The sequence below is a fragment of the Brachypodium distachyon genome, chromosome 3 (genome assembly GCF_000005505.3).
Source record: "Brachypodium distachyon strain Bd21 chromosome 3, Brachypodium_distachyon_v3.0, whole genome shotgun sequence".
NCBI classification, from domain to species: Eukaryota; Viridiplantae; Streptophyta; class Magnoliopsida; order Poales; family Poaceae; genus Brachypodium; species Brachypodium distachyon.
The window spans coordinates 48867717-48891920 of record NC_016133.3 but is presented as its reverse complement, the minus strand read 5'-3'; the positions used below and the strand labels follow the sequence as shown (position 1 = coordinate 48891920).

At 41.3% G+C, this 24204-nt stretch overlaps 3 protein-coding genes across 8 annotated transcripts; all 3 read left to right on the top strand.

The window, feature by feature from the left end:
- The first annotated feature begins 494 nt into the window (after positions 1–494).
- LOC100824722 (DNA mismatch repair protein PMS1) lies at positions 495–6521 on the top strand. 3 transcript variants are annotated; one of them, XM_003575214.4, is made up of 12 exons: positions 496–788; positions 933–1256; positions 1455–2675; positions 3059–3297; positions 3385–3511; positions 4042–4110; positions 4225–4298; positions 4481–4546; positions 4958–5061; positions 5146–5327; positions 5778–5877; positions 6106–6521. In XM_003575214.4, exons 1-12 carry the CDS (start codon positions 567–569, stop codon positions 6141–6143), a joined length of 2766 nt encoding a protein of 921 aa, XP_003575262.1. In that variant the 5' UTR covers positions 496–566; the 3' UTR covers positions 6144–6521. The 3 variants fall into 3 exon arrangements, 2 of the variants coding, with proteins under 2 accessions (XP_024318144.1, XP_003575262.1); XR_001406552.2 differs by lacking the exons at positions 5146–5327; positions 5778–5877; positions 6106–6521 and having other exon boundaries at positions 495–788; positions 4225–4302; positions 4958–5033; XM_024462376.1 differs by lacking the exons at positions 4958–5061; positions 5146–5327; positions 5778–5877; positions 6106–6521 and having other exon boundaries at positions 495–788; positions 4225–4302; positions 4481–4547.
- A 2288-nt stretch (positions 6522–8809) lies between these two features.
- On the top strand, positions 8810–13725 carry LOC100822874 (armadillo repeat-containing protein LFR). 3 transcript variants are annotated; one of them, XM_024462375.1, is made up of 8 exons: positions 8810–9079; positions 10965–11134; positions 11665–11798; positions 11893–12140; positions 12592–12694; positions 12785–12923; positions 13045–13172; positions 13266–13725. In XM_024462375.1, the coding sequence occupies exons 1-8, from the start codon at positions 8899–8901 to the stop codon at positions 13525–13527; spliced, it is 1365 nt and encodes a 454-aa protein (XP_024318143.1). In that variant the 5' UTR covers positions 8810–8898; the 3' UTR covers positions 13528–13725. The 3 variants fall into 3 exon arrangements, with proteins under 3 accessions (XP_024318143.1, XP_010235622.1, XP_010235624.1); XM_010237320.3 differs by having other exon boundaries at positions 8811–9079; positions 12589–12694; XM_010237322.3 differs by lacking the exon at positions 8810–9079 and adding an exon at positions 9094–9211 and having other exon boundaries at positions 12589–12694.
- Positions 13726–15376: 1651 nt separating this feature from the next.
- On the top strand, positions 15377–22437 carry LOC100824417 (alkaline phosphatase D). 2 transcript variants are annotated; one of them, XM_003575213.4, is made up of 9 exons: positions 15385–15640; positions 15739–15966; positions 16645–16766; positions 17011–17071; positions 17657–17797; positions 19870–19977; positions 20801–21029; positions 21659–21907; positions 22031–22437. In XM_003575213.4, the coding sequence occupies exons 1-9, from the start codon at positions 15503–15505 to the stop codon at positions 22111–22113; spliced, it is 1359 nt and encodes a 452-aa protein (XP_003575261.1). In that variant the 5' UTR covers positions 15385–15502; the 3' UTR covers positions 22114–22437. The 2 variants fall into 2 exon arrangements, with proteins under 2 accessions (XP_010235625.1, XP_003575261.1); XM_010237323.3 differs by lacking the exons at positions 21659–21907; positions 22031–22437 and having other exon boundaries at positions 15377–15640; positions 19870–19972; positions 20801–20963.
- Positions 22438–24204: the final 1767 nt, after the last annotated feature.

The following is a 24204-nucleotide window of genomic DNA, read 5'->3' as shown; positions in this document are numbered from 1 at the left end:
ATGGCATGCCGCCGTAGTAGTACAGGGAAGGATCAGCCGGCCACGGCATCATATCCATCAGCACCGAAAAAGGGATCGTAACACGTCGGCGCAATTGGAGCGCGGTAGCCGTAGTGATGATCGGCGCGCTTTGGCCGTGTGGGCGGTCTCCTGCACCTTCCTTGCCTGATGCACCGCCGAGGTCGTCGACGTCGATCCGCTCCCTCGCCGTGCTCCAACTCCAAGGCGGTGGCCTTCTTGGAAGAAACGTGGCTGCGGCGACTCTCTTGCGAAAGGGCCGCCGGACTTTGAGCGGTCTGAGGCGCGGGCTCCGCGGCTGCGTTGCTGCCGCCGACCGAGCTCCTCTGCTTCTCTGTTCCACCGAACTGTGGCCGGCCCAGTCAGGAGTATTTGCTTGGTTACCTACCTGGGCTGTGGCCTGGACCAAGCCCTCAGTTTAGGCCTAACTGTGGCCCAGCTAATTTCTGCCAGTAGCGCGCAAGTGAGGCGAGAAAGCGCGAGGGGGAGGAACCAAAACCCCACCTCTCGAACTCCAGCTGTGGTAGGGTTTACTGGTTCCGGGGGGGATGGGAGGAGCCTCGCCGGCGATAAAGCCCATCGGCAAGTCGGCGGTGCACCGGATTTGCTCCGGACAGGTCATATTCGACCTTTCCTCCGCCGTCAAGGAGCTCGTCGAGAACAGCCTCGACGCCGGCGCCACCACGGTCGAGGTCAACCTCAAGGCCTACGGCGAGGAGTGGTTCAAGGTCGCCGACAACGGCAGCGGCATCTCGCCCAGCAATTTTCAGGCACACACACACACACGAAACCCCTCATTCTTAATCTCGTTGCTAGATGTACTAGTATGACTGTTACGCCACTTGGTCGCAACTTTGTTGTTTTTGGTATCATCATTGGTTGCTGACCAGACAATGCTCCCGTGACCTCCTTAGGCTCTCGCTCTGAAGCACCACACATCCAAGATATCGGATTTCTCCGATCTGAACTCCGTGGTCACCTTCGGGTTCAGGGGAGAGGCGCTAAGTTCCCTCTGCGCATTGGGGAAGTTGACCGTTGAAACAAGAACTAAAGATGAATCAGTCGGAACACATTTGGAATTCGAGCACTCGGGCGTGGTGATCAGTAATAGGAAGATTGCACGGCAAGTCGGGACCACTGTAACCATCGAGAAATTGTTCTCCACCTTGCCGGTTCGGGGCAAGGAGTTTAGTAGGAATATTCGAAAGGAGTACGGGAAAGTGATCTCCTTGCTGAATGTGAGTTTTGCATCTTATGGTACATATTTGCTTGCAAGTATTACATGCCATTTTTTGCGCATTGAAGCGTAGCTCTTCTGCTTAATCATACTTTTTAGTACTTACCTAATGTCTTGCTTCCCAGAGTAGGGTGGTGATGTATGCTGATTTTTTTTTTTAAAAAAATCATTACTAATTGTCTCGTCTTACCTGCTTTAGGCTTATGCCTTGATTGCCAAAGGGGTCAGACTACTTTGCACAAATACTGTGGGGAAGAATTCTAAAATGGTGGTGCTTAAAACTCAAGGAAGCAGTTCACTGAAAGACAATATCATTACGGTCTTTGGTCTGAACACCTTCAAATGCCTGGAGCCCTTCAATGTGACCATCTTGGAAGGTTGCCAGGTAGAAGGTTTTCTTTCCAAGCCTGGACCTGGCAGTGGTCGCAACTCAGGAGATAGACAGTTCTTCTATGTAAATGGCAGACCTGTGGACATGCCAAAGGTCACCAAACTCGTTAATGAACTGTACAAAAGCTCAAATTCCAAGCAGTATCCTGTGGCTGTCCTAAATTTCTGTATTCCAACCACATCTTATGATGTGAATGTGGCACCTGATAAGAGAAAAATTTTCTTCTCATCTGAGCAAACCATTTTGCTATCTTTAAGGGAAGCTATTGAAAATCTTTACAATCCTCAACAGTGTAGTTTCTCCATCAATCTCATTGAAGATCCTGAAAAGGAAGTGGACCCTGCCATTGATGAACCTCATGAAAGCACAGATTTAATAGAAACTGGGAATGTTTCATCTCCTAGAAATGATGATGACAAGGATGAAACAGACAGCGATGATCAGGATTTACCGCAGAATCAGAAAGCGTCTTTTTCAGCAAGAAGGGTAGCTGTTGGAACTGCATCCAAAGACAGGAGCCCCTTGCCAGGGGACCCAGCCACTCCGGTTGATAGATCTTGGCTTTCCGAATTCCAGCATGAACAGCCAAAAGTATTCCATGCTCAAGTAAAAAAAAACCCAGCGGGATCATATCATGATAGAACAGGGCTTGCTGCTAAATCCTCCCCTTCAACTACTGTTCAATCTTCTCTTTCGAACTTTCTGTCACTAAACAAGAGGAAGCATGAAGACAGTTGCAATCTTCTTTCTGAAGCTCCAGTGCTGAGAAGGGGGACATGCTCAGGACAAGTGAGAAGAACAAGTTCAGAAACAAGCACACCTACTATATTAATATCGGGTACATCTGGTATTCCAAATGTGAACTCAGATCAGGAAACTAGTCCTTTGCGGCATCATTCTCCACAATCTTTTTTACCTAAGAGGACAGAAGTTTCACCACATCATTCTGAACCACCTAATATTGAGTCTCATAGTACTGAGACACCTCCCCTTGATCCATGCAGTATTCCTAGTACAAAATCTTATGTGGTAAGAAAGATTTTTTTGGCATCGAGACTACAGTTCTTTCCATTTGGTTCCTATAGGAGATTAGAGTACTACCAATACCATGTATTTTGTACCTCCTCTTTCGTTTTGTATCCTCAACTGTTAAGTGTTTATGCCTAAAATTGTATTTTTCAAGAGGTTCATCATGAATTTCTCAACTGTTGTGAGTTATAAGGCATCATCAATCTATTTCTGGAATTTTCAAATGTTCTTTTTAATTGTGGATGATATGGGGATTTGTTTTGGACTAGTTTCTTCCAGTAGCTATGTTATGTTTTGGCATGTGTCAATTTTTTTGTTTAAGGCTTTTGATGTGTTCTCAGTTCACGGAATTGATTACATAATGTATGCTGCAATCCCTGCAGGATCAACAGAATGACCAACACAATTCAAATTTTGCTGCCCCTGATAAATATTCAGAGGTTGAACCTATCAATATTCCTTTACCTGATGCTTGTGGTCATGATAATGGTACTACAGTATGTTCTACATCAGTATCTTATCCAGTTATGCAATTTACGGTTGCTGAGCTTAGGAGAAGAAGAAAATACAGTTTTACGGTCTCACATAAAAAAGGAGTCTATTGCTCCAATAAAACTGCAAGGTAACACTTATGCTATTGTTATAAACAAGTTCTGTTATCATCGGGAGTTGTGTTTTTTGAATGACTAGTTTAATTGTGCTCACCTAGGTTTTATAAAGCTGCAACACTGGATAATTATGTACCAAATGATGACGAGGGAAAATCAAATTATTTAGCCGCAGCCACAAATGAGCTGGACAGGCTTTTCAGCAAAGATAATTTTGGAGAAATGGAGGTTTTTGAAATAGCTCCTTATTTTCATTATTCTCTTTTTTTAATATAGTAATATACTATTTGCCTCCTAGATGAAAGTCCTCTATCTATCTAGGTGATAACTGTGCCTAGTTGCTCTCCATGATTATTTTACCTTATTTGAAATGCCATATTAAAGTAAATTCAATGTACTTAGTGCTTGGGAGGAGCCACATTGATTTTCTGGAAAATAATGATTTGTGCTTCATGCACGTTCCATGCTTTTGGATTGGCCATCTGTAGAATTTGTCATATGTTATATCCTGAGGGCACTTGATCTAATTCTCCTGTTCAAGGCTTTGCCAAGCTACTATTGGCCATTTTGATGTTACAAGTACCTTGGGAAATATGGACTGTATTTGTTATTCTTATTTGAAAAGTAATCCGTTGTTATGACCTCTTTTTTATGTGCTAGAATGGGGCATAACTGTTCTTTTAAAATAAGTGGCAATGTAAAAAAAATATCGTGTTGTTTGCAATTGTTTCTTAGATTACATATTATCTCATCTCCAGGTTGTTGGCCAGTTTAATCTTGGTTTCATCATTGGAAAGCTGGACCAAGACCTGTTTATTGTAGATCAGGTATCCCTACGTATTTTTAGCATAACGGTGACACCATCATACACATCCCTGGATATAGGAGTAGCACCTATACCTTATTCAGGGAAGGGGATTAATATTTTCTTTTGCTATTAGCATGCTGCTGATGAGAAGTACAACTTTGAGAGCCTATCACAGTCAACAACATTAAACATACAACCTCTTCTTCAGTGAGTAAGCAATACCCAACATTTTTCTTGTGTTATTTCTGTACATGGAACTTCTAAATACCTATTGGGACCAGTTGGATGGTTCAAGGAATGACTTCGCAGTTTTAATGTTAGGTTTATGGATACCTTATATTATTTTTCTCTTGTATTGAGGGATTATTTCTGACTCTGTTCAAACGCAGCCCACTGAGACTTGAACTTTCACCAGAGGAAGAAGTTATTGTTTCGATGAACATGACCACCATTAGGTATTGCATTTCTTTAGTTCCTGCTAACTCAATTCTGCCTTCTCAACAAGTGGGTTGAACAACTTAATGTTGTATGCAGTAATCATCAAATGTATGTGTGATCAGATGTTCTGTTACATTTGACATTCAATATTTGATTATTGAAAATAAAATATAGAGTATTCTTTTTATATTTTCTGGTCGGAAGTTTGTAGTTCAGAACTTATGAGATCCCCATATTGTTTCTTATTTTAGTTTTCATGGGAGAAGTTGCTAGTTCTACTTTATTTTACAATTATTACGCAACAAACTTTTCATATGCGCCAACTAGGTGTATTTTGATTGCTCAATGTATAACCTTGTTCTCCACTAAGTACATGCCATTTCGATCTTGCTACCTTAGTTTCTTTCTTTCATTTTCTTATTTTTCAGGAAAAATGGCTTTGTTTTAGCAGAAGATTTGCATGCTTCCCCTGGCAATCATTATCTTTTGAAAGCTGTGCCCTTCAGTAAAAATATTACATTTGGTGTTCAAGGTATTACTCTCGTATGTTCAAGATGTACATTTAGTTCTTGAAAAAAAACTAAAATGTGGACTAATTGCACTGCCCTTGATTTAGACATGAAGGAGCTAATCTCCATGCTCACTGACAGTCAAGGCGACTGTTCAATAATTAGTAGCTACAAAATGGATAAAACTGATTCTGTCTGCCCTTCGAGGGTTCGTGCTATGTTGGCTTCGAGGGCTTGCCGAATGTCCACCATGATTGGTGATCCACTGACAAAAGCTGAAATGAAGAAGGTAATTGACATTTTTACTGGTGTTCTGGAGAAACAACCTTACAAGCACCTTAAAATTATGTGTCAAAATTATGGTTCTTAAGTGTTTTTTATTGTTTCAGAAAGATAATTAGTGCTTCAGTCCCCTTTTGTGTCAAGAGTAAAATGCACCCCGGATACATGATTTTGGCATAGAGTACATCAACTTGCAAAACATGCATTTGACAACCATAACTTGCCATCCTGATTCCTTCTCAAATCCCTAAATTTGCCTTTTTCTTTTCTCCTGTCTGCGTATTTGTACTAAAGTGACCGCGGATGGCAAGTTATGGTCGTCCGAGGCAAGTTTTGCAGGTTGATGTACTAAACTGTACATTTGTGCCAAGTTCACATACCTGGTTTGCATTTTACTCAAACAAGTATCCCTTTAAACAATTAGCCGATGATGCGTTTGTTTGCTTTTGCCCTTCAGATTCTTAAAAATCTAACAGGGCTGAGGTCCCCTTGGAATTGCCCACATGGGAGGCCAACCATGCGCCATCTAGCAGATCTGCATACTATAAAATCCCAAGGTAAAGGATTTTACCGGTTCACAACATTTTCTATTTGCATAATGGTTTATTGCAATACCAAATGGTTTGGGCCAGTATGACGTGCAACGGTGTGGTTTTAAGTTCCAAACATTCTCCCTTTCAAAAGAAAAAGTTCCAAACATTCTGGACCACTAGCTGTACATGACTGCCACTGCACATATTTACCACTGTCTTTGTCTAACAAAAGGATATCCCATGTTTCCGCAGAATCAAATCAAAGTGGTGTCAAGAAGTTAATTGGGTGAAAGGAACAAACATCCATTGACACTCTTCAGGATTTCCGTGCTAACTCCGCTGGTTCTTTTCTACAAACCTCTTTCAAATGCTGCGGAGATTTCACAAGATCTAGGGCGACATCATGAAAGCTGTTCAAGTGACTGGCTGATTGGGTAGAGTCAATCCCTTCTTTTGCTGCTGCTGCTCAATGCCCAATCATTTTGTACTTTTCTGTATATGCTATCAGGCTGTGTTGGTTGATGTGCGTCTGCCCAGGCTGACGCACCCACTTCTCTGTAAACGATTGTTTTCGAGCGTATGTTGTCATGGGTTAGGCTAATGGCTACGGAATAGATTGTTTTCGGGCGTCAAGAAGAGGTGCCATGCGGATAGACACCTTGGGCATATTTGAGTTCCCATGAGGCCATGAATCAGGTTAACTGTGGAGCTATGCACGCGCGGCCAATTCCGACCACTGTCGGAAAGCCGATGCCCGCATAGTGCATACCCATGGTTGTCGTGCCCTCCATCTTTTTTTGGGAAGAGACGGTCTTTCATAACATTTGAGATTACGTTTTTTTTTTGAAACACTTTCAAGAAATCAAACTTCCAACAAATATTGGAAAACTTTTTTTATCAGACGAAGTCTGACTTTTAGTAAATCGAAGAGCATTCAGAAAAGAGGAACTCTCAACAGATCTGAACAAAGCTTTTGAAAATCTGAAATTCCAACAAATTCTCCACCTAGAGGAACTTCCATTCGATATGAGAAGTACTCCGTATTAAAATATGAAAGAACTTTTGCCTACCATCCAAAAATACAAGAAAAATTATAATATGAGAAATTCAAAAAATAGAAGGACAGATTGATCCTTAAGCTCTCACGACACGTCTCTATGTCCTGGACTACTCGTTATTCGTTGTTAAGTTGATTCTCAATTGCCCCTCTACTCAGCAGTGCATTGTAGTTGGTACAGTGAAAATTTTACTCAAAAGTGAAACATATAAACTCTAATGTTAGCTTTCTCGATCCTTTGAATTTTTTTTCGACAGACGGGGTCTCCCGAAACGTGCGCCCAGATGATTGTAGTTTGCACGGCTGGCGCTATGTCCATGACCTGTGAGAACAAGATTAATAGTTTAGCCTGTTGTTGGTTGTAAGTTTTTGCCATGTCATCTTTAACTAAAATATAGCTAGCATGTATAATAAGTTGGTTACAAGAATGTACTGCTTTATCACGAGAATGCCCATATTGTAGTCTCACATCTGACTATTAGACAGTAGCCCACATCTCTTCTCTCTCTCCCTTTCTCTTCCCTCCAACTAAACAAGGATACAATATTTAAATCCTTATAGCCTGCTTACGTGTGCCGTATCTAAAATTGCCACATAATCAAAAAGTTGAGGTGGAAGGTTATTTAAAGAGGAGAGAGATTGATGTGGTTAATCTAGATACAACTCTTAGCGCTCCACCCAAGAAAATTCATAAATTCTCTCTCACAAAACATATTATTTTTTAAAGAAAACCCACTTGATAGATTAAGACTCGAAGAGTACAATAGCCCCAGCAGCATGGGCAAAGAGTAAAATAAAAATTACAAGGCCGCTAACAACCCCACGCGTCGCACAACCACGCAGGGAGTCGACACGTAGGGGGCAACGTGTGAAAACTATGGTCACCTCAATGGCGAAGCCCAAACAGTCGCCGACGTCGGAGATCTCCGCCGTAATCACCACATTACCAACCATCAGCGAGACGAACTCGCGGAACTGCCTACTAGTATGCTCAGCACTGAGCTGGAGGAAGAAGAACGCCGACGCCCAGGATCTTGAAGGAGCTTGCAGTTCTTGATTCAGGTGCAAGAAAATCGCGAGAAGAGGCCGCCATACACCCGTTGTGACCAAGAACCAGATACTGGGCCTCCTTTGAGGGAGGTTAGAGATCTCAACGGGAGGCGTAGCTCTCCAACAAGATTTCAAGCACCTAATAAGATTAAAGTGACAGCACCAAAGAAAGCTCTCGGACGGCCGGATCCAGAGAAAAGTACAACACAAGATGCAGTGGAGCTTATCAATATTCAGATCCATGGCTCTAGCATCAAAAGGGGGCAAAAACCAAGTGGTTTTTTTTATTACAGAACAACAACTAAGGGGGAAAAGGAGCAAAACAGGGCTAGAACCGATGCTCTGCCATGGATCAACAGGGTCCCAGATCTAATGCCCCTAAGAAAAAACATGAGATCCAGGAGGAGCAATTTATTTAGGCTCAGAACATTCCATCGGCAGCTCCATAACGGCGGCGAGCACGAACAAGCCCCTAAGGTAGCAACCCTACTACGAAACGGATTAACAGAAAAAAAAACCCGAAGAACGAGCCCCTCTACCCCATCCCTTCGACCGACAGAGCCGGCAGAGGAGAGGGGGAGAGGAGGCGACCGAGAAAACCAAAAACTCAACTAGAAAGAACGAGAGACCGGAGGAGAGCAAAGCGGTGGGGAACGAAGGGGTTTTCCAAAACATAATAAATGAGAGCCTATTTAGATACAGCCCTGAGATACAAAGCATTGAAAAAGTTGTATTAAACATGTATAGAGCATATGATACAACATTACGATGCTTTGGGAGTTCCTTGCGTCTCCTTGTTATTCTTGCTCTGAAGAAATCACACGGGTTTTATTGGACACCCACCCACCCGTCGCGCACGTCTCCTTGCCCAGTTGCCCCCCTTCTTCCTCCACGCCCGAACTTCCCAGAGCCTACTGAAGAGCACCAAAACCCTAGGCATGCAGAAGCAGACGGGCAAGTCCGGTGGAAGCGGCGGGTCCACGTCAGCAAAGCGCGGCCGTCCGTTCGGAAGCACCACCGGCGGCGGGGCTGCCGCCGCAGCGGCGGCGGCCATCGGCGATCCTGCGGCGCCGGCCGCCCTCGTTGGGCCCTCCCTCCAGGTCCTAACTGCCCTATCTGGTGAGCATCTCGTTACGCTCTTCTTAACTTATAATCGGAATCGCGAAGGATTCTAGGGAATCATGATGGAAGCACACTGCAAATCGCGTGTTGGATCTTCGAATTGGAGTCGACTTGTTTGGGAAAAATTAGGTACTCTCGCTGTTAATTGGAGCTGAAATGCTTTGAGTAATTATGTGCCTTCTGTTATGCGTAAAGAGGGTCAGTTTACTGCTGTTATTTCTGGTAATGAAATGAAACTGGATGCCATGACTGTGATATGATAACCAATAATGTACGTCAAACAGTGAATACACCAGTCATGTTTGACACGATGACAATTGTGAGGAGTTACAGATTTTTCAAATAGAAACCAATAAGGCACCTGAACCATTTTTGGATTCTTCAATGAGCAACAATGATGTCATATAACGTCATTTAGGTTAACTAGATTAGAGTCAGTGGCTGCAACGACATTGATATAATGTCAGAAGTAAAACTACCATCAACACGATAAACAATAAGAGTTATGATTGACTGTATGATAATTGGGGGAATGGCTGTATGTTGCTCTGGTGGTTGCCAAGTATGATGTTGGAATTAAACTACAGTCAAAACAAATAAAAGATACACCAGAAGAGGTATCATTGACACCGAGAGACCTTGTCTTTCTAAAGCTCCGTTCGGATCCCAGCTCATACATCACAAACCATAGCTAATAGCTTCAAGTTGCACATTATATGGTACATATATTAATACAATCCTTTTTTTTTCCTTCATAAGCAAGTAGCAAAGTTAGCCCACAATGGACAGTGTTTCAGCACACAAATAGACCCTTTGTCAAAGCTGTGTGATGCTGGAAAACCAGTGCACTACACTATCTGGCAGCATTACTTTCAGATAGATGTTCATTGTTCCAGTTCTTGGACACATAATCCAGCTTCAGCTGAACAAGGACAAATCTATATGATACTACCAAGATTGAGGCTGCTGTGACCATGATAGAAACTTATTTTTTTCCGTGTGATGAAGATCACACAATAATCATGAACCCTTAAATTGCTTCTTCTTTTTCTGGTTGAAAATAATTAGAGGAAAATGGCACGTCCGACTGCTTGTCAGCCCGATTAGGGAGAAAGTAGTAGCGAAATAATTAAATACCAACATTCAGTAGTGATTTGTAATTGCCTTTATTTCTATAGCATACAAAACTTTGGTAGGATTTACTGCTAAGATTCTATGGCTTTGTCTGGTATTACGATGGATTATGATAATCCCGTTGCTCGTTGGGTTGAGCTAGTTTTACATAATTAGGCATTTGGATATCCTTTTCTTTTTCTTTATCAAGTTACAAATGGACTTGTTTTTGCATTCCAGAACATACTGGATAGAATGTGAGGGGCTCTACCATTCAACAACATAACCTATCTACATTTGATTTATCGGAAGTAATATTTATTTTGTAACTTCTTTTCTACAACAGCTTAAAAAATAAGCACATCACAGTGGCAAACTGAGCCTGCATGGTGATTAAAATTTCCTGTTTCTACACATGCTTGCTCGAGAAATTGTAAATGCAAATAGGCCATGAATGCACGTGGCCAAGCTTTGAAACAGGGATTTTTTGGCTGAGGAGCTGAGAAATTGCATCACGGTATTGTTTTATTTACTGTATCTGTTTCCCTTTTTACAAATGCATAAGGATAGTCTTTATTGTTCCATTTACTAAGACCAGGATTTTGTTCTGACAGTTCATAGCCCCATTTGGTAAAGGTGATACCTCACTTCCGTGCCATGGGCTTGAAATGCATGATCAGTCTTTTTTTTAGTATGCTTAATAGTTACCAGCACGACTATTCAGCGGAAGGATAGATAACATTTTTTGTTGTTGTTGTGGATTTTTCAGATCAGAACAATAAAAGAATTGTCCTTGCATTGCAAAGTGGTTTGAAGAGTGAGATACTGTGGGCACTGAATGCCCTCACAGTACTCTCATTTAAGGAGAAGGATGATCTTCGAAGGGATACAACACCTCTTGCTAAAGTTCCTGGTCTCTTGGATGCTCTCCTTCAAGTTGTAGGTGCTTAGTTCCCTTTCTCCCTCCCCCGTTTGATCTGGCTGTTACTATCCATTCAATCTGAAACTGCGTAGTTATCCATGCTCCCAATTCCTTCAACATTCACAACTTAATCTATTTGTACTATAGTTCATTTAAATTAATTAATCAAGCTAGCAAAATCATTACAAGTAATTAATCAAGCGAGCGTATTAATTAAAATAATTAATGAAGCACCATCCTTCGTATAAAAATTGAAGAGAAAGTTTGATGGTCTCATGCAAACTCTAGGATTTGGCATCATTATCCACTGTAACTGTAAACAAAAATCTCAAGATAAGTTTTGTTATGTACAAGTACAGTTTGCCTGTTTGTTGGCAAAGTAGTTATTCTAATTTGACTTTCTTACATGAGGATGAATTTTACAGTCTGCTAAGTAACATGTATTTATTTTGATTTCCACAAAAAAGAGGAATGTTTTTTACAAGGTTGTGCTGTTGGTCTTTTCATTGGCACTCTGTTTGGTACTTTATCTTTTTATCTTATACAGATTGATGATTGGCGAGATATTGCAATGCCCAAGGACCATACGAAGCCACCAAGAGTAAGAACTTTGGGTGTCAATACAACACTCTCGGGCTTTGGTCTTGAAAACATTGGAAAAGTCTACTCGGACACCGCTACGTATGTCATGATTGATCTCATCAAGATCCTGATTAACCATCTCACTTTTCATGATCCGTGCCACATACTCATGTTCTTAATATGATGATTTCAGTCCTTCAAATGATGAATCAAAGAAAGAGGATTCCACCATCACGAAGAAGAGATCTGCAGGATTTTTGTTGGATGAAGAGGGTCTGTTTAATATGGATGATGAAGGACGGACAGAAAGGCAGCAATGTGCTGTCGCAGCCTCCAATATAATCCGCAATTTCTCTTTCATGCCAGAAAATGAGACTATCATGGTTCAACATAGACATTGCTTGGAGACTATATTTCAGTGCTTAGAAGACCAAAATACTGGTAAAGTTTAAAACTCAATTCTTGTCCTTATTTTTCTGCTCCCATGCTTGTGCCCTATGATCGTTTGCTCAGTTCATCTAGTTTATATGCACAAATTAATTTGTAGTTAACTGAATCTATCTATGCCAATACTATTTCTGTATTGTTGTTTTTGTTATTGCCAAATTGTACCTACGTATGGTTCATTTGAGCTGTGGGACTGCTTTCATCCAAAATTTGATATTAATGTCAACCATTTGATTCTTGTGTTGAGTTTAGAGCAAAACAAAAATGTAATAAAATCTCTATTTGTTTTTTGTTGATTATTTTGGTTGAGTATCTGTAGTGATTCAAATGAGTTATTTATCATAGGAGACTATGTATTGATAGCACATATGTTCTGTTATTTGCAACAAGCATTACCGAAAGACTAAAATCTAACCTTTTATGCACTTTTATCATCTGACAGAAGACGATGAGCTTATAACAAACATGCTGGAAACCCTAGTCAATTTAGCACCTGTGCTGGACCTGAGAATCTTCAGCTCATCAAAGCCATCATTTATTCAAATGACGTGAGATAGAAGTTTATGGCTAGTGATTTCCACATTCTTTCCTATATATATTTGTCCTTATTCTTCTTCCCTGCTTTTGCAAAAAAACAGTGAGAAAAGTGCAGTTCATGCCATAATGGGCATGCTTGCGTCTTCAGTAAAGGCGTGGCATTGTGCTGCTGCTGAATTGATTGGACGGTTGATAATCAATCCAGACAATGAATCTTTTCTTCTTCCTGTGATTTCACAGGTAAAAGCTTCGTTGGGGGAACTTTTCTACTTACTGTTATATGTTATCTAGAGGGTTTTAAATAAAGCTATTTGTCTGGGTGGCACAGTTGTCGTACTAAACTTTTGTATACTTGATACAGATATACAAGAGGCTAGTTGATCTCTTAAGTGTGCCAGCATTTGATGCACAAGCTGCTGCTGTCAGTGCACTCTACAATGTATCGGAAGTGAATATGGATTGTAGGCTGAAGCTTGCATGTGAACGATGGTAAAACCTGCTTCATTTAATCAGAGATAACATACTAACATTGAAGAAGCGATATGAAAATTGAATCTATTGTTTCAATGTCAATTGAACCAGGGCTATCGATAGACTCCTCAAGATCGTTAAGGCACCACACCCTGTGCCTGAGGTTTGCAGGAAAGCAACAGTGATACTGGAGAGCCTTGTCTCCGAGCCTCAAAACAAGATGCACCTTCTCGTTCATGAGAATACCTTTGCTGAGATCCTGACGACAGAAGGGAAATACTCGGACACGTTTGCTCGGATTCTATATGAGCTGACCGCTAGGCCGAGCAACAAAGTGACATCTGGGCAAGCTATCTGGGGAAACATAAACTGATGCATGTGCTGACCCTAAAAAGTTGTTGTTTGAACTTTGTGATGTGGACACTGGATGTAATCTAGGTACTACTTGTGTGTTAAAAGGCAGTTGATGTATTTAGCTCCCTGATATGTTGTGTAAGAACTTCGTTGGGATGCTGAAGCTTGGAACTATTATTATTTTAGAGATAAATTCTGGAACTGTTGGTAGAACTTAGCGTATGCCCGTTATGTATTCTGCTGGAATCACGGGTTTCTAAAGAATGACAGCCTGGCCGGGTACTCGTTCTCATTTGCTTTCTACAGAAGCTACCACAATCCTGTTCCGTAAGCAATGGCGCAGTAAGCTATGCGCTTTAGGACTTGAATATTTGAAGCATAGGAATCTGTAGTCCGTAATGTTTATCCTAAAAAGAATGAAGACATAATTTACAGCAACGGATTTTTGTTCATTATTTCAGAAATTCAAAGTAGACAAATCTGATAACGGTATGTACTCCGTAGTTATCTACGTGCCCTGTCTAGAAGACGCGAAAAGTGGGCAAAGTTATCCGAATGGAAAACCGTCGGCTTCCAACCACAGCGAGATGCCCTTTTTGCAGGTTGCAGCCAACACCGCGACGTCTTTGGCAAGTAAAATCGCTTGATTAAAAAAGTCCAAACTGAAGGCGAAAGCAAGTAGAGCAAGTAGGCGCAAGGCAGCAGCCTCTTCTCGCTCAAGCCGCCTCAGCAACATGTAGAAAAAAGAGAACACGAAAATTCTGCTCAGCAAACACAGCTTCCTTGGCTTTTCGATGCCTAGAAAGAAACCGTCGCACATGCGTCCGGGTAACATTGAGACCGTGAGCAACTTTAACCCCAAGATATCTTTTTTGGATCGGAGACTAATCCAAGAAGTACATAAACTCACTTATCTGATTTGAAGAAATCGAATGCATGCTTATCTATTGTCACCCCTCGTAATTAGTAAGGTGCTTGAACAAAATGAGAGATGATACTATCCCACGAAATGATATCATGTGAGATAAACAACAGTACAACACACTAAAATGTTTATTTTTCAACGGTTTGCTACTTATTAAATATAGCACTCACTTTGTTTATAAATATAAGATGTTCTACTTTTGTCATAAGCCAAATTTCTTAATGTTTGACCAACTTTATAGAAAAATCTATCAACACCTACGACTCTAAATTAGTTTAATTAAATCTGCATGATATATATCTCACAACATACTCATTTGTTATTGTAGACATCAGTATATTTTTCTACAAATTTAGTCACAGGTAGTTTGATTTAAGTTACTCCCTCCGTCTAACAAAAGATGTCTCAAGTTTGTCAAAATTTGAATGTATCTAGATATGACTTAGTGTATAGATGCATTTAAATTTAATCAAAGTTGAGACATGTTTTGTTGGACGGAGGGAGCATGTTTTTTTTAATGAATTAAGACCTACCTCCTCACCCTTTATTTAGGAAGTTTTCCATATTGATTGGTGCTTGAAATAATTCCTTAATTTTCACCACAATGAGTATTCCCAAAGGTAATTTTCGATCTAAAAAATGTGACACGATTTATTTCTTATGTAAAGTGTACATAGTACTCATAGGACTAAAAATCATAGAAATATGATAGAAAAACACATGCAAAATGATAGAAATTCAACAAACTTTCTGTTAAGTTTAATCTTGTAGAATTCGACTTTTATTACTGTAACATTATGATACTGTATTTTTTATTAATTTCTACAGTACGGTAAATCAGAGAGGTCCTGGAAGAGAAAAAAAGTGGAGAGACAAAGGAAACATGATCAGAGCTCTGTGTTTCCTCCTCCGTGTGCCACCCGCTCCCTTTACCACAACACACGTCTCATCGGCAGGATCCACTTCTAATAAAAAAGAAGAATCGCCTTGGGAATTGGAATATCCCCACCTCTCCTCCCACCATTTCTCCTCTGCTCTCCACCTCCAAGCTCGCCCCCACTCCCCAGCAATGGCCAGCTCTTCGCACGCCCCTCTCTTCGTCCTCTTCCTCTTACTCTTGATCCCCTCCCTCCGCACCGCCCCCAACGCCACCGCCGTCGTGTCCAGGATCGCATTCGGCTCCTGTGCGAACCAGAGCGCGCCCCAGGTGCTCGACCGAACGCCCACCGCACCGCCTGCTCTTGACTTCCTGAGCTTTTCCTGAACCGGGGGTGATGGGTTTTGTTTGGTCTTCTTTTTGTACAGCCCGTGTGGGAGGCTATCGTGGAGTTCGACCCGCAGGTCTTCATCTGGCTAGGGGACAACGTCTACGGGGACAACAAGCGCCCGTTCCGGGTGTTCGGGAGGGAGCGGACGGTGGGGCCCTGGAAGAACGTGCCGCGGTTCTACCCGGCAACGGAGGAGGAGCTGCGGAGGAAGTACGAGCTGGCCAAGGCCAATCCCGGGTACACCAAGCTGAGGGAGAGAGCTCAGGTGAGCTTTTGGTCGTTTGCTGCATTGGATTGCTGGCTGTAGTCTATTGCCTGTGTATTCAGTAGTCAGGAACTCGGTCGGACGTGTGCTTTTGTTTCTTTAGGGTCGATCAGTTCCTGCCTGCTATGTTTCTTTATGGCAGCCTCTGTTGTTGGTAGCGACTTGTGAGATTTTGCTTCGTTTTGCATTCCTGGGTTACATAGTCTATTGTTTTGTTTGGTTCCTGTGTCCAGGAGTCTGACATGTTTGTTCGAGCTGGGTCTGGGTGAGTGGGTAGGGGGACGTTTCTTGGGGTTCTGGGGCGTTACCAGATCCCACATAGGCGCATTTGGTAGGGTTAGCTTTGTCACAAACCAAACATGCCCTAATTGTCCAATGTCCAGTATGATGAAAGATGAAATGCAGAATGTCGATGGCACTGATTTACATTGGCAAACGCAAATCTTGATTTATGCACTTCCTGGCTAATTCCACGGCTGTGGAGGAATCACTTCCGTGCTATTTAGAATTGTAATCTCCAACCGAGCGGTGGGATGATAGCTTGTTCATTTTATTGCTCAATAACATATTTGTGACAGTTCATATTGGTCTAGCACATGAGATTCTTGCAACATTGCTATTTTAAAAAAGTCACTCTTATTAATTGAGGACTTAGGATCACTATCATTCACTTTGCAGGTCATTGGAACATGGGATGACCATGATTATGGATTGAATGATGCAGGAAAGGAGTTTAGTGGGAAAGTTTTTACTCAAAGGCTTCTATTAGATTTCTTGGATGAAGCTGAAGACAGTTCACGGTATGTACGTAGGAATACTTGAGTTAACTATGAATTCTTGATATTTATTTACTATGCCATCATTGCCTGAATGATAATACTTTGGAATGCCTCTTCTTTCTTCTTCAAGATGTCTCTCGCCAATCTGTTTGCCGAGCATACTCGGATCTTCTTTGATTAAACATTCCTGCGTAGGTTTCAGGATTTTACACCTACAACTTATGCCATCAGAAACCTCACAGTGCTCTCGTTCTTGTTTATTTAGGAGGCAACAAGCCGGTGTTTATACATCATACATGTTTGGTCCTGAAGGAAAACGGGTAAAGGTAGAGTCTGTTATACCATGTTCAATTCAAAATCCTGCTCACATAGGATATCTCATACATTTTGTGATCCTTTCAGTCTGCTCCATGTTCCCCTGTTATCCTTCTAATTTGCAACCATGTAGCATTTCATGGCATTTTCAGAATACGTCATTTAGCACTTAAGTTATCCAGTCTACAGATGTTGCTTCATTTTTCGTATTCCTTAAATGGAAACCAACATTATCCTTCCAAAGATTTTCTAGTAAATAATGTCCAAGCTGTGTAACTACTTTGTACTGTGTGGATTCAGGTTTGTGCTTGTGTTTCCAATTGATGTTACATTTCCTGTGTATATAGTTTTATGTTATTTGTTAAGTTCAGCGCACGGTTAAACAGACTGCACCTATTGAGTTCAAAACCAGTAACAAGTAGCACCCCAGCAGATACTTTGAGCACTGTACGTAAGTTTTGAGTTTCTGACCGTTCATGCCTGCTCCAAAATGGTTATCCATTATTCAACATCACCAAAGCGAACTACTGTGTTTACAAAGTTTGTTGCAGATTATGTTTCACCAGGCACTAAAATTTAGTCTTGCATTATTGCAGGTAATTATGTTGGATACTAGATATCACAGAGATCCACTTTTAAGCGATGGATCTATACTTGGAGATCCTCAGTGGCAGTGGCTGGAGAGGGAGCTACATGGTCCCCAGTCAGAGATTACTATCATTGGATCTTCAATCCAGGTAAAGAGATTCTCCCGCTGATCCTAAAATGCAGATAAAAGCATTAGAAATAACATCATTCTCTTGGGTAAACTCTGGTGGTTGTTTGATATGTTCATGCAATACTGGCTAAAAATCTGGCGCAGGATCAAGACTGGTCCTAGTGAAACCATGTCGCAAACCTAGAAATTGCATAAAAAGTTAAAAACATGCAGAAATTTAGTAGTACAAGGAGTTTGCAAAGCTGGGTATAATTTTTCCTGACAGTTCTATGACAGGTGATAGTATTCAAGCAAAGATTCTCCTATCGTTTGGTACCCAGATACAAAAATCCAGTAATATGGGTGACATCTACAATTTGCTTTTGCTAGAAGAATTTCAACAATGAGATATCTCACCTGTTTAACAGCTGCTGAATGTAACGCAGAGGCGGTAGCTCGGGAGCTATCTCGCTCCACCGTCTGAGCCACACGATCTAGCATAGGAACGTGATCTAGCCCCACCTTCCTGTCCACTAGTTTGCCCCTCTTCCTCTTCTTTTTCTCTCTCTTAGTTAATTAGAGAAAGTTGTTAACAAGCAAAAGTACTATTTGTGTCAGGTATCTTTTTTGAATCCTTTTGTGTCAGTCCTCTCTCTCTTTTGGATGTGACCACCGGCAACTTTTTGAATTTTTCTTTGCTTCTCTCTTCTCTCTTGTTTCCTTGCTGAAATTTCGAAACTGCTCGCTTTTGTATGTACCTATCGGTCCTAACAAGAATACATGATGGTACTCAAATCACAGCATGAACATCTACCCAAAACAAAGACGAGTACCTCTTCAATACTTAGTTGTGCGTGATGGTACTCAAATAACAGTACATACATCAACTCATAATTGTACGTCATGTATCAAGAAAAAAACCGCAAACATTCATGAAAATTATTACACCGTCATGTACCCATGGTACATCACAGATACACCAAGGTACATCAAAGATACACCAAGTACCAGGAAGAAAAAAAAAGCAGAAACATTCATCAAAACTTAATTCCTTCTCGTGTAACCATTCATCAAAATTATTACATCGCCATGTACCCATGGTACGTGATGGTACATCACATGTACCTTAATAACTTTTAGGTACCTCGTCATGTCTTGACAAAATCACAGCACAAAATTTTATAAAAAATAGTACCTCGTCATGTACCCATGGTACATGACCTGTACCTTCTCGTATACACATTCATCAAAATTAGTATCTCGTCATGTACCACATGAGGGTACATCACCTGTACCTTCTCGTGTACATATTCATCAAAATTTCAAATAGTCTGTATTTTCGATTCACAGAAAAAACGCAAGATCCAAAATCAAAAGAAGAACAGCTTCCTTTTATCCACATTGCGATGGGGATAACGAAATCAATACAATCCTTACCTCTCAATAGTTACCAAATCAATGAGATAACAAAATCAAAACAACAACACCAGATCCGAATGAGGATGGGAGCGGAGGCCAGACGTGGTTGAAGGAATCTTAGAGGACAGCAGCGGTCGAACTCATGGCCAGCTGCAACGGCGTCGAAGGCCGAGCCCACGGCCGGCGCGCGGCGGCGCGGAGGCGAAGACCACGATCCGTGGCAGCAGCGGCCTTGTGCCTTGCAGCTTCCGTGGCGCTCCTGGCCCTTCCTTCCTCTGCCACACTGCTAGCACCTGCCGATGCGTGCCTGGCCGGCCGTGGCGGTCCTCATTTCTCACACGAGCAAGAGAGAGATTCGTTGGGATAGCAGATGCGTATGAGAGATACAGGACCAGAGGAGATGGAGCGTGAGAGAGAATGGGAGAGAGAACGATGGGATGGAGAGAGAGAAAAGCTGCCACCCATCCACTGCTAATCACACCAGAGGGAGATTAAGAAAAAGAAAAAATCGCCACGTGGTTGGTGGACACGGTGGGGCTATATCGCGGGGGAGTCACCTGGAGCTTTTGCCTGCTGAATGGTGTAAAAGATCCTAGTCTTTGGCTTTGCCATTGCCGTTATGTTACTGTATGTGTTTGAACTTTCATTGATAGTCATATCGTAACAAAACTTTATTCTGATCTGTTAATACAGGTAGTGTCGAATCTTTCTGCCACTACTGGACCTTTGTTCTATGTGGAGTCATGGGCACGCTTTCCAAGGGAGAGAGAACGGCTGTTTAGATTGATTGATAGCAGTAAGGTTGCTTACTATTACTTCCTAAAAACAGTCCTCCTTTGGCATATTCATTAACTAAGTAGTTGTTTGCATATTTCCTACTCCCTTCATCGCAGTTTAGAAGGCATCCGCATATTTTGGGGTTCAACTTTGACCATCAATTTGACCAATGAAGTGTGGGTTATATACTTATGTGCCACTAAAGTTATACCATTAATTTTTTATTCAAAATAAGTTTCCCATTGTATAATTTTTTGTGGCACATAACCCACACTTTATTGGTCAAATTGATGGTCAAAGTTGAACCTCGAATGTGTGGATGCCTTCTATACTCGGATGGGGGTAGTACTGTTTTATTTCATTTATGACCCATCTAAAGTGTTCTAGAAGTAGAAATATGTTGCCCAGTCTGATGACAGTTTTCCTTTTCTTGTAGCACGTTGTAAGGCTTCAGATGATATCATTTTTGTGGCACATAACCCACACTTTATTAGTCAAAGTCAAACCTTGAAATGTGTGGGTGCCTTATAAACTAGGATGTAGAGATTACTGTTATACTTCATTTATGACCTATGTTAAAAGTGTGGTTGCATGCATAATTTGATCCAGAGGCTGGGCGATTTCCCTCCTTTTCGAGAAAAATGACCTATGTAAAGTGTTCCAAAAGTAGAAATATGTTGCTCAGTTTGATGACAGTTGTTCTTTTCTTGTAGCACGTTGTAAGGCTTCAGACTTATCCATCTTATAAGGGGGTGCTGGATTATTTTTCCAAGACCCCACAATGTATCTAAAATCAATATTAGCCTACCTGCTCACTATTTATGGAACATGTGCTGACTATGTGCAGAGAAATGGGGTGTTATTTATTAGTGGTGACGTACATTTTGGAGAAATTGCTCGTTTCGACTGTGGTGCTCAATATCCATTGTATGATATTACCTCAAGTGGTCTTACCCAATCTGTCGAGAATTCTGTACCAGCAGTATTTCGGTCTATTATGAGACTCCTAGCTGTCCTGACACCAACCCCCATGCGAGTTTTTACCCCTAACTGCCGTCACAAATCTTGCTCATATGGTAAGCTTTCATTTTCTTAGAAATTGGTACCGAGAAGGCATATTTGTCCACTTAGGATGTGTTCTGAAGTTTTGACTTGCTGAATTTCCTTATGTCTTGTTGCACTATGATAGGAAGGTTATTCTGTGTTACTCTTGTAGCAGCAATATGTTCCTTTTTGACATGATTTGCATAGTTACCAATAGTAACTTCACTACGAATGCTGAAGTTAAGTGCTAAATTGTTACCATGAAACATGATACTGACAGCTCGTTTGGCAACCAAGAATTCATTTCATTTGATCAAAATATTCCAATTTTTGATAGGATTTCATTTGGTTGAATTTGAATTCCGGGTTGAAAAATCATGTTTGTCTACCACATAGAATTGAAGAGTGAGAGACAATTCTAGGGAAATGATGGCTTTTAGAGAGGAATTGAGGCTAGTTATAGTGTGATTCCATGAAATTTGAGATTGAATTCCAACCAAACAAGTTGTTTTTTGGAATTCAAAATGAATTCTACAATTCTATGCCCAAATGATGGGTGCCAAACGAGCTGTAAGAGTTTTCAATGCTTATCTATTTTATTTTCTGCCATGTTTTAGTTGTACTACTTTATCAGTTGATGTTTTCTTGTTGTATCTATCAGGCCAACCAAATTTTGGCGCAATTGAAATAGATTGGAATTCAGTACCTCACCATATTAAAGTTGAACTAAGAGATGTACAGGGTAATTCTGTTGGTGGTGTTCAGTTCCCTATATCTGAGCTACAGCCATTGAACACAGTTTTGAACAAAAAACAAGGGCATTCTTTTGAACTTCATTGTACTCTCGAAACAGAGCTTCCATGGCTGGTGCGCTACCGCCTTGCTCTACTGTTCTTTGGCACCATTGCTGGTAAGCTACTCACATGCATCTCAACATTTCAAACCATGATCTCTCGCTTTCACTGCAGGGCTCAATGACCATATATACATTTGTCTAGTTTGTGTGTTCATGGATTTCATTTGTTGTCTGCAGGTTTTGTCATAGCTGTTGTGCTACTCAGTATTGCCTGCTTGTCAGCTACTAATATTTGCCCTAAGAAGTGCAAGACGTCATAGCTACACACTGCAGAGGACCAAGGCAGAGGTTTTCGGTCTGACCTGAGTTGCAAAAACTGAATTAGACACTGACCAAGTGACCATGGATGTTTTTGGCTAAGAATCAATATGCCACTTCAATGTGAATATAGCATGATGTGCAGTGTGCACAAACTGGATAAATGTAACGTAGCTACGATGAATTTTGAGGGTGTATCCTGTGCACAAGCCTCGTGGTGCAACTGCTGCGTACTTTTTCTGACGACTTTCTGTATAGCAGCATATTGGAGAAATTATCTGCGGGGATTACTTTGGTTGCCGATGAATGTATAGACTGTTCATCTATTTTCTGTGCCTTTTACTTTGGTTGATGATGAGGGTGATCAGATGGACACGGGTTATTGGTAGAATTTTTGGTGTCTGCTTTGAACCAGAGTGGGCCAGTAGTGAATGTTCACATGAATTTTGAGCCAAGTTTTTTCTTTTCCTTTTTTACCATGGTATATGGGCCGGAGGGGAATGCCCACCCTTCCACCCTCTGGATACTTCTGTGCTGTTTTCTAGGCCTTTTTGCTTTGTCCGTGGAGAAACAACGAAAGATACTGAACCAAGGGAATTTCAAACAAACAATCTTGGGTCATGTGTATCTTCTGCTCCTAAGCAAGGCTTCAAACAACCTTAGATAATCGACTTCCGTAGGTGCTAGGTAGATGTATGCTTATAAATTTTTTAGCACTAATGGTCAAAGTATATATGTATGTAATTTTAGTTGCCTTATATAAACACCCTTAGAACTGATATGTAGGGCTAAACAATTTGGCAAAACGCTTGAAAGGTGAATGAAGAGAGAAAAATTGATGTGTTTAACTTAGCTTTCAGTTTGAAGTGATGTGTCTAACCTGGCATCTCACTTGCTAGGTTGTAAGGCATCCAGCGTAGTACATGCGTGCAGGAGTGCGAGTTATAACCGCGCTTACTAATAATTTGGCTCCATGGTCTTGTTTGCCGATGAATTAGCCAACTTTGGACAAAAAATAAACAGATTTGGCTAAAAGGCATTGACATGTCAAATAATTGGCAACCATCCAAACAAAGATCAATTTTCATCAATGACCAATGTTGGCTTCAATCCAAACATATTCTTCTGCTGATGTGCATGAATAATAGCTACTGCGCATGTGAGGTAGGGGCCTTATGCTGATGTTTTTTTAAGGCAAAGGAAGTTTTATCAACTCATCTTCGTATCAAGAGATACAATCTTCTAAGGCACTTTCGACTTACGCACATAACTAGATATACTGTCCCAAAGAATAACGTGATACGAAAAAAAAAACTTTGGTACACATAAAAGAAAAAGGAAGTGGGGTTTTCCTAGACCTATCATCTGGAGTAATTCCAAACTAGTGGGGTTGTCCTTTTTTTTTCCGGATAAGAGTGGGGTTGTTGGACCTAGGGCTGGCAAGACCCAGACTAGAAGATACAGAATTTCACATAAGATACTTTTTAGATATAAGCCTAATTAGAGCTGGCACCTATCATCTGGTGTAATTTATGCTGATCAGGTCAAGGGACCAGTCAAAGACAAGGCCTAGTAGATCTAGGTGGGAATTTTTGTATGGACAACATGAGTGCTACATAATCCAAGACAAAAACATTTGTTTGTAATATAATAATTTCGAAACAAAATTATATTCAAGCCGACGGACACAAACATGGCACAAATATAGTAGAAGTTGTAGAACAGATAAAAGAAAAAAGTTCATCATCATCATCAATACAAATAGAAAAAGTTGGTACGATTGGTTAGTGAGCGAACCCGTGCTGCACGAAGTTGGCTACGCGACACACACGCAGCCCAGGGGCACAACCCTCTCGTTGACATATACAGTGTGCCTGTGTATGCAACAGGGCCTCCTTCCCCCCCTCCGTGTAAGCCCACAGGCTACTAATTCAGGGCTCTGGGCTGGAGATGTGACACCCCCAGCCCAATTGCCCGCTAGCCAGTTAAGGCAGGCAGCCTGGGACCAGACGCAGAAACCCTTCTTTTCCATGTCTTCTTTCCCCGTCCCACTTTTCACGCGCGCGCCTCCTTGCACCGACAGGTGGCCCCGT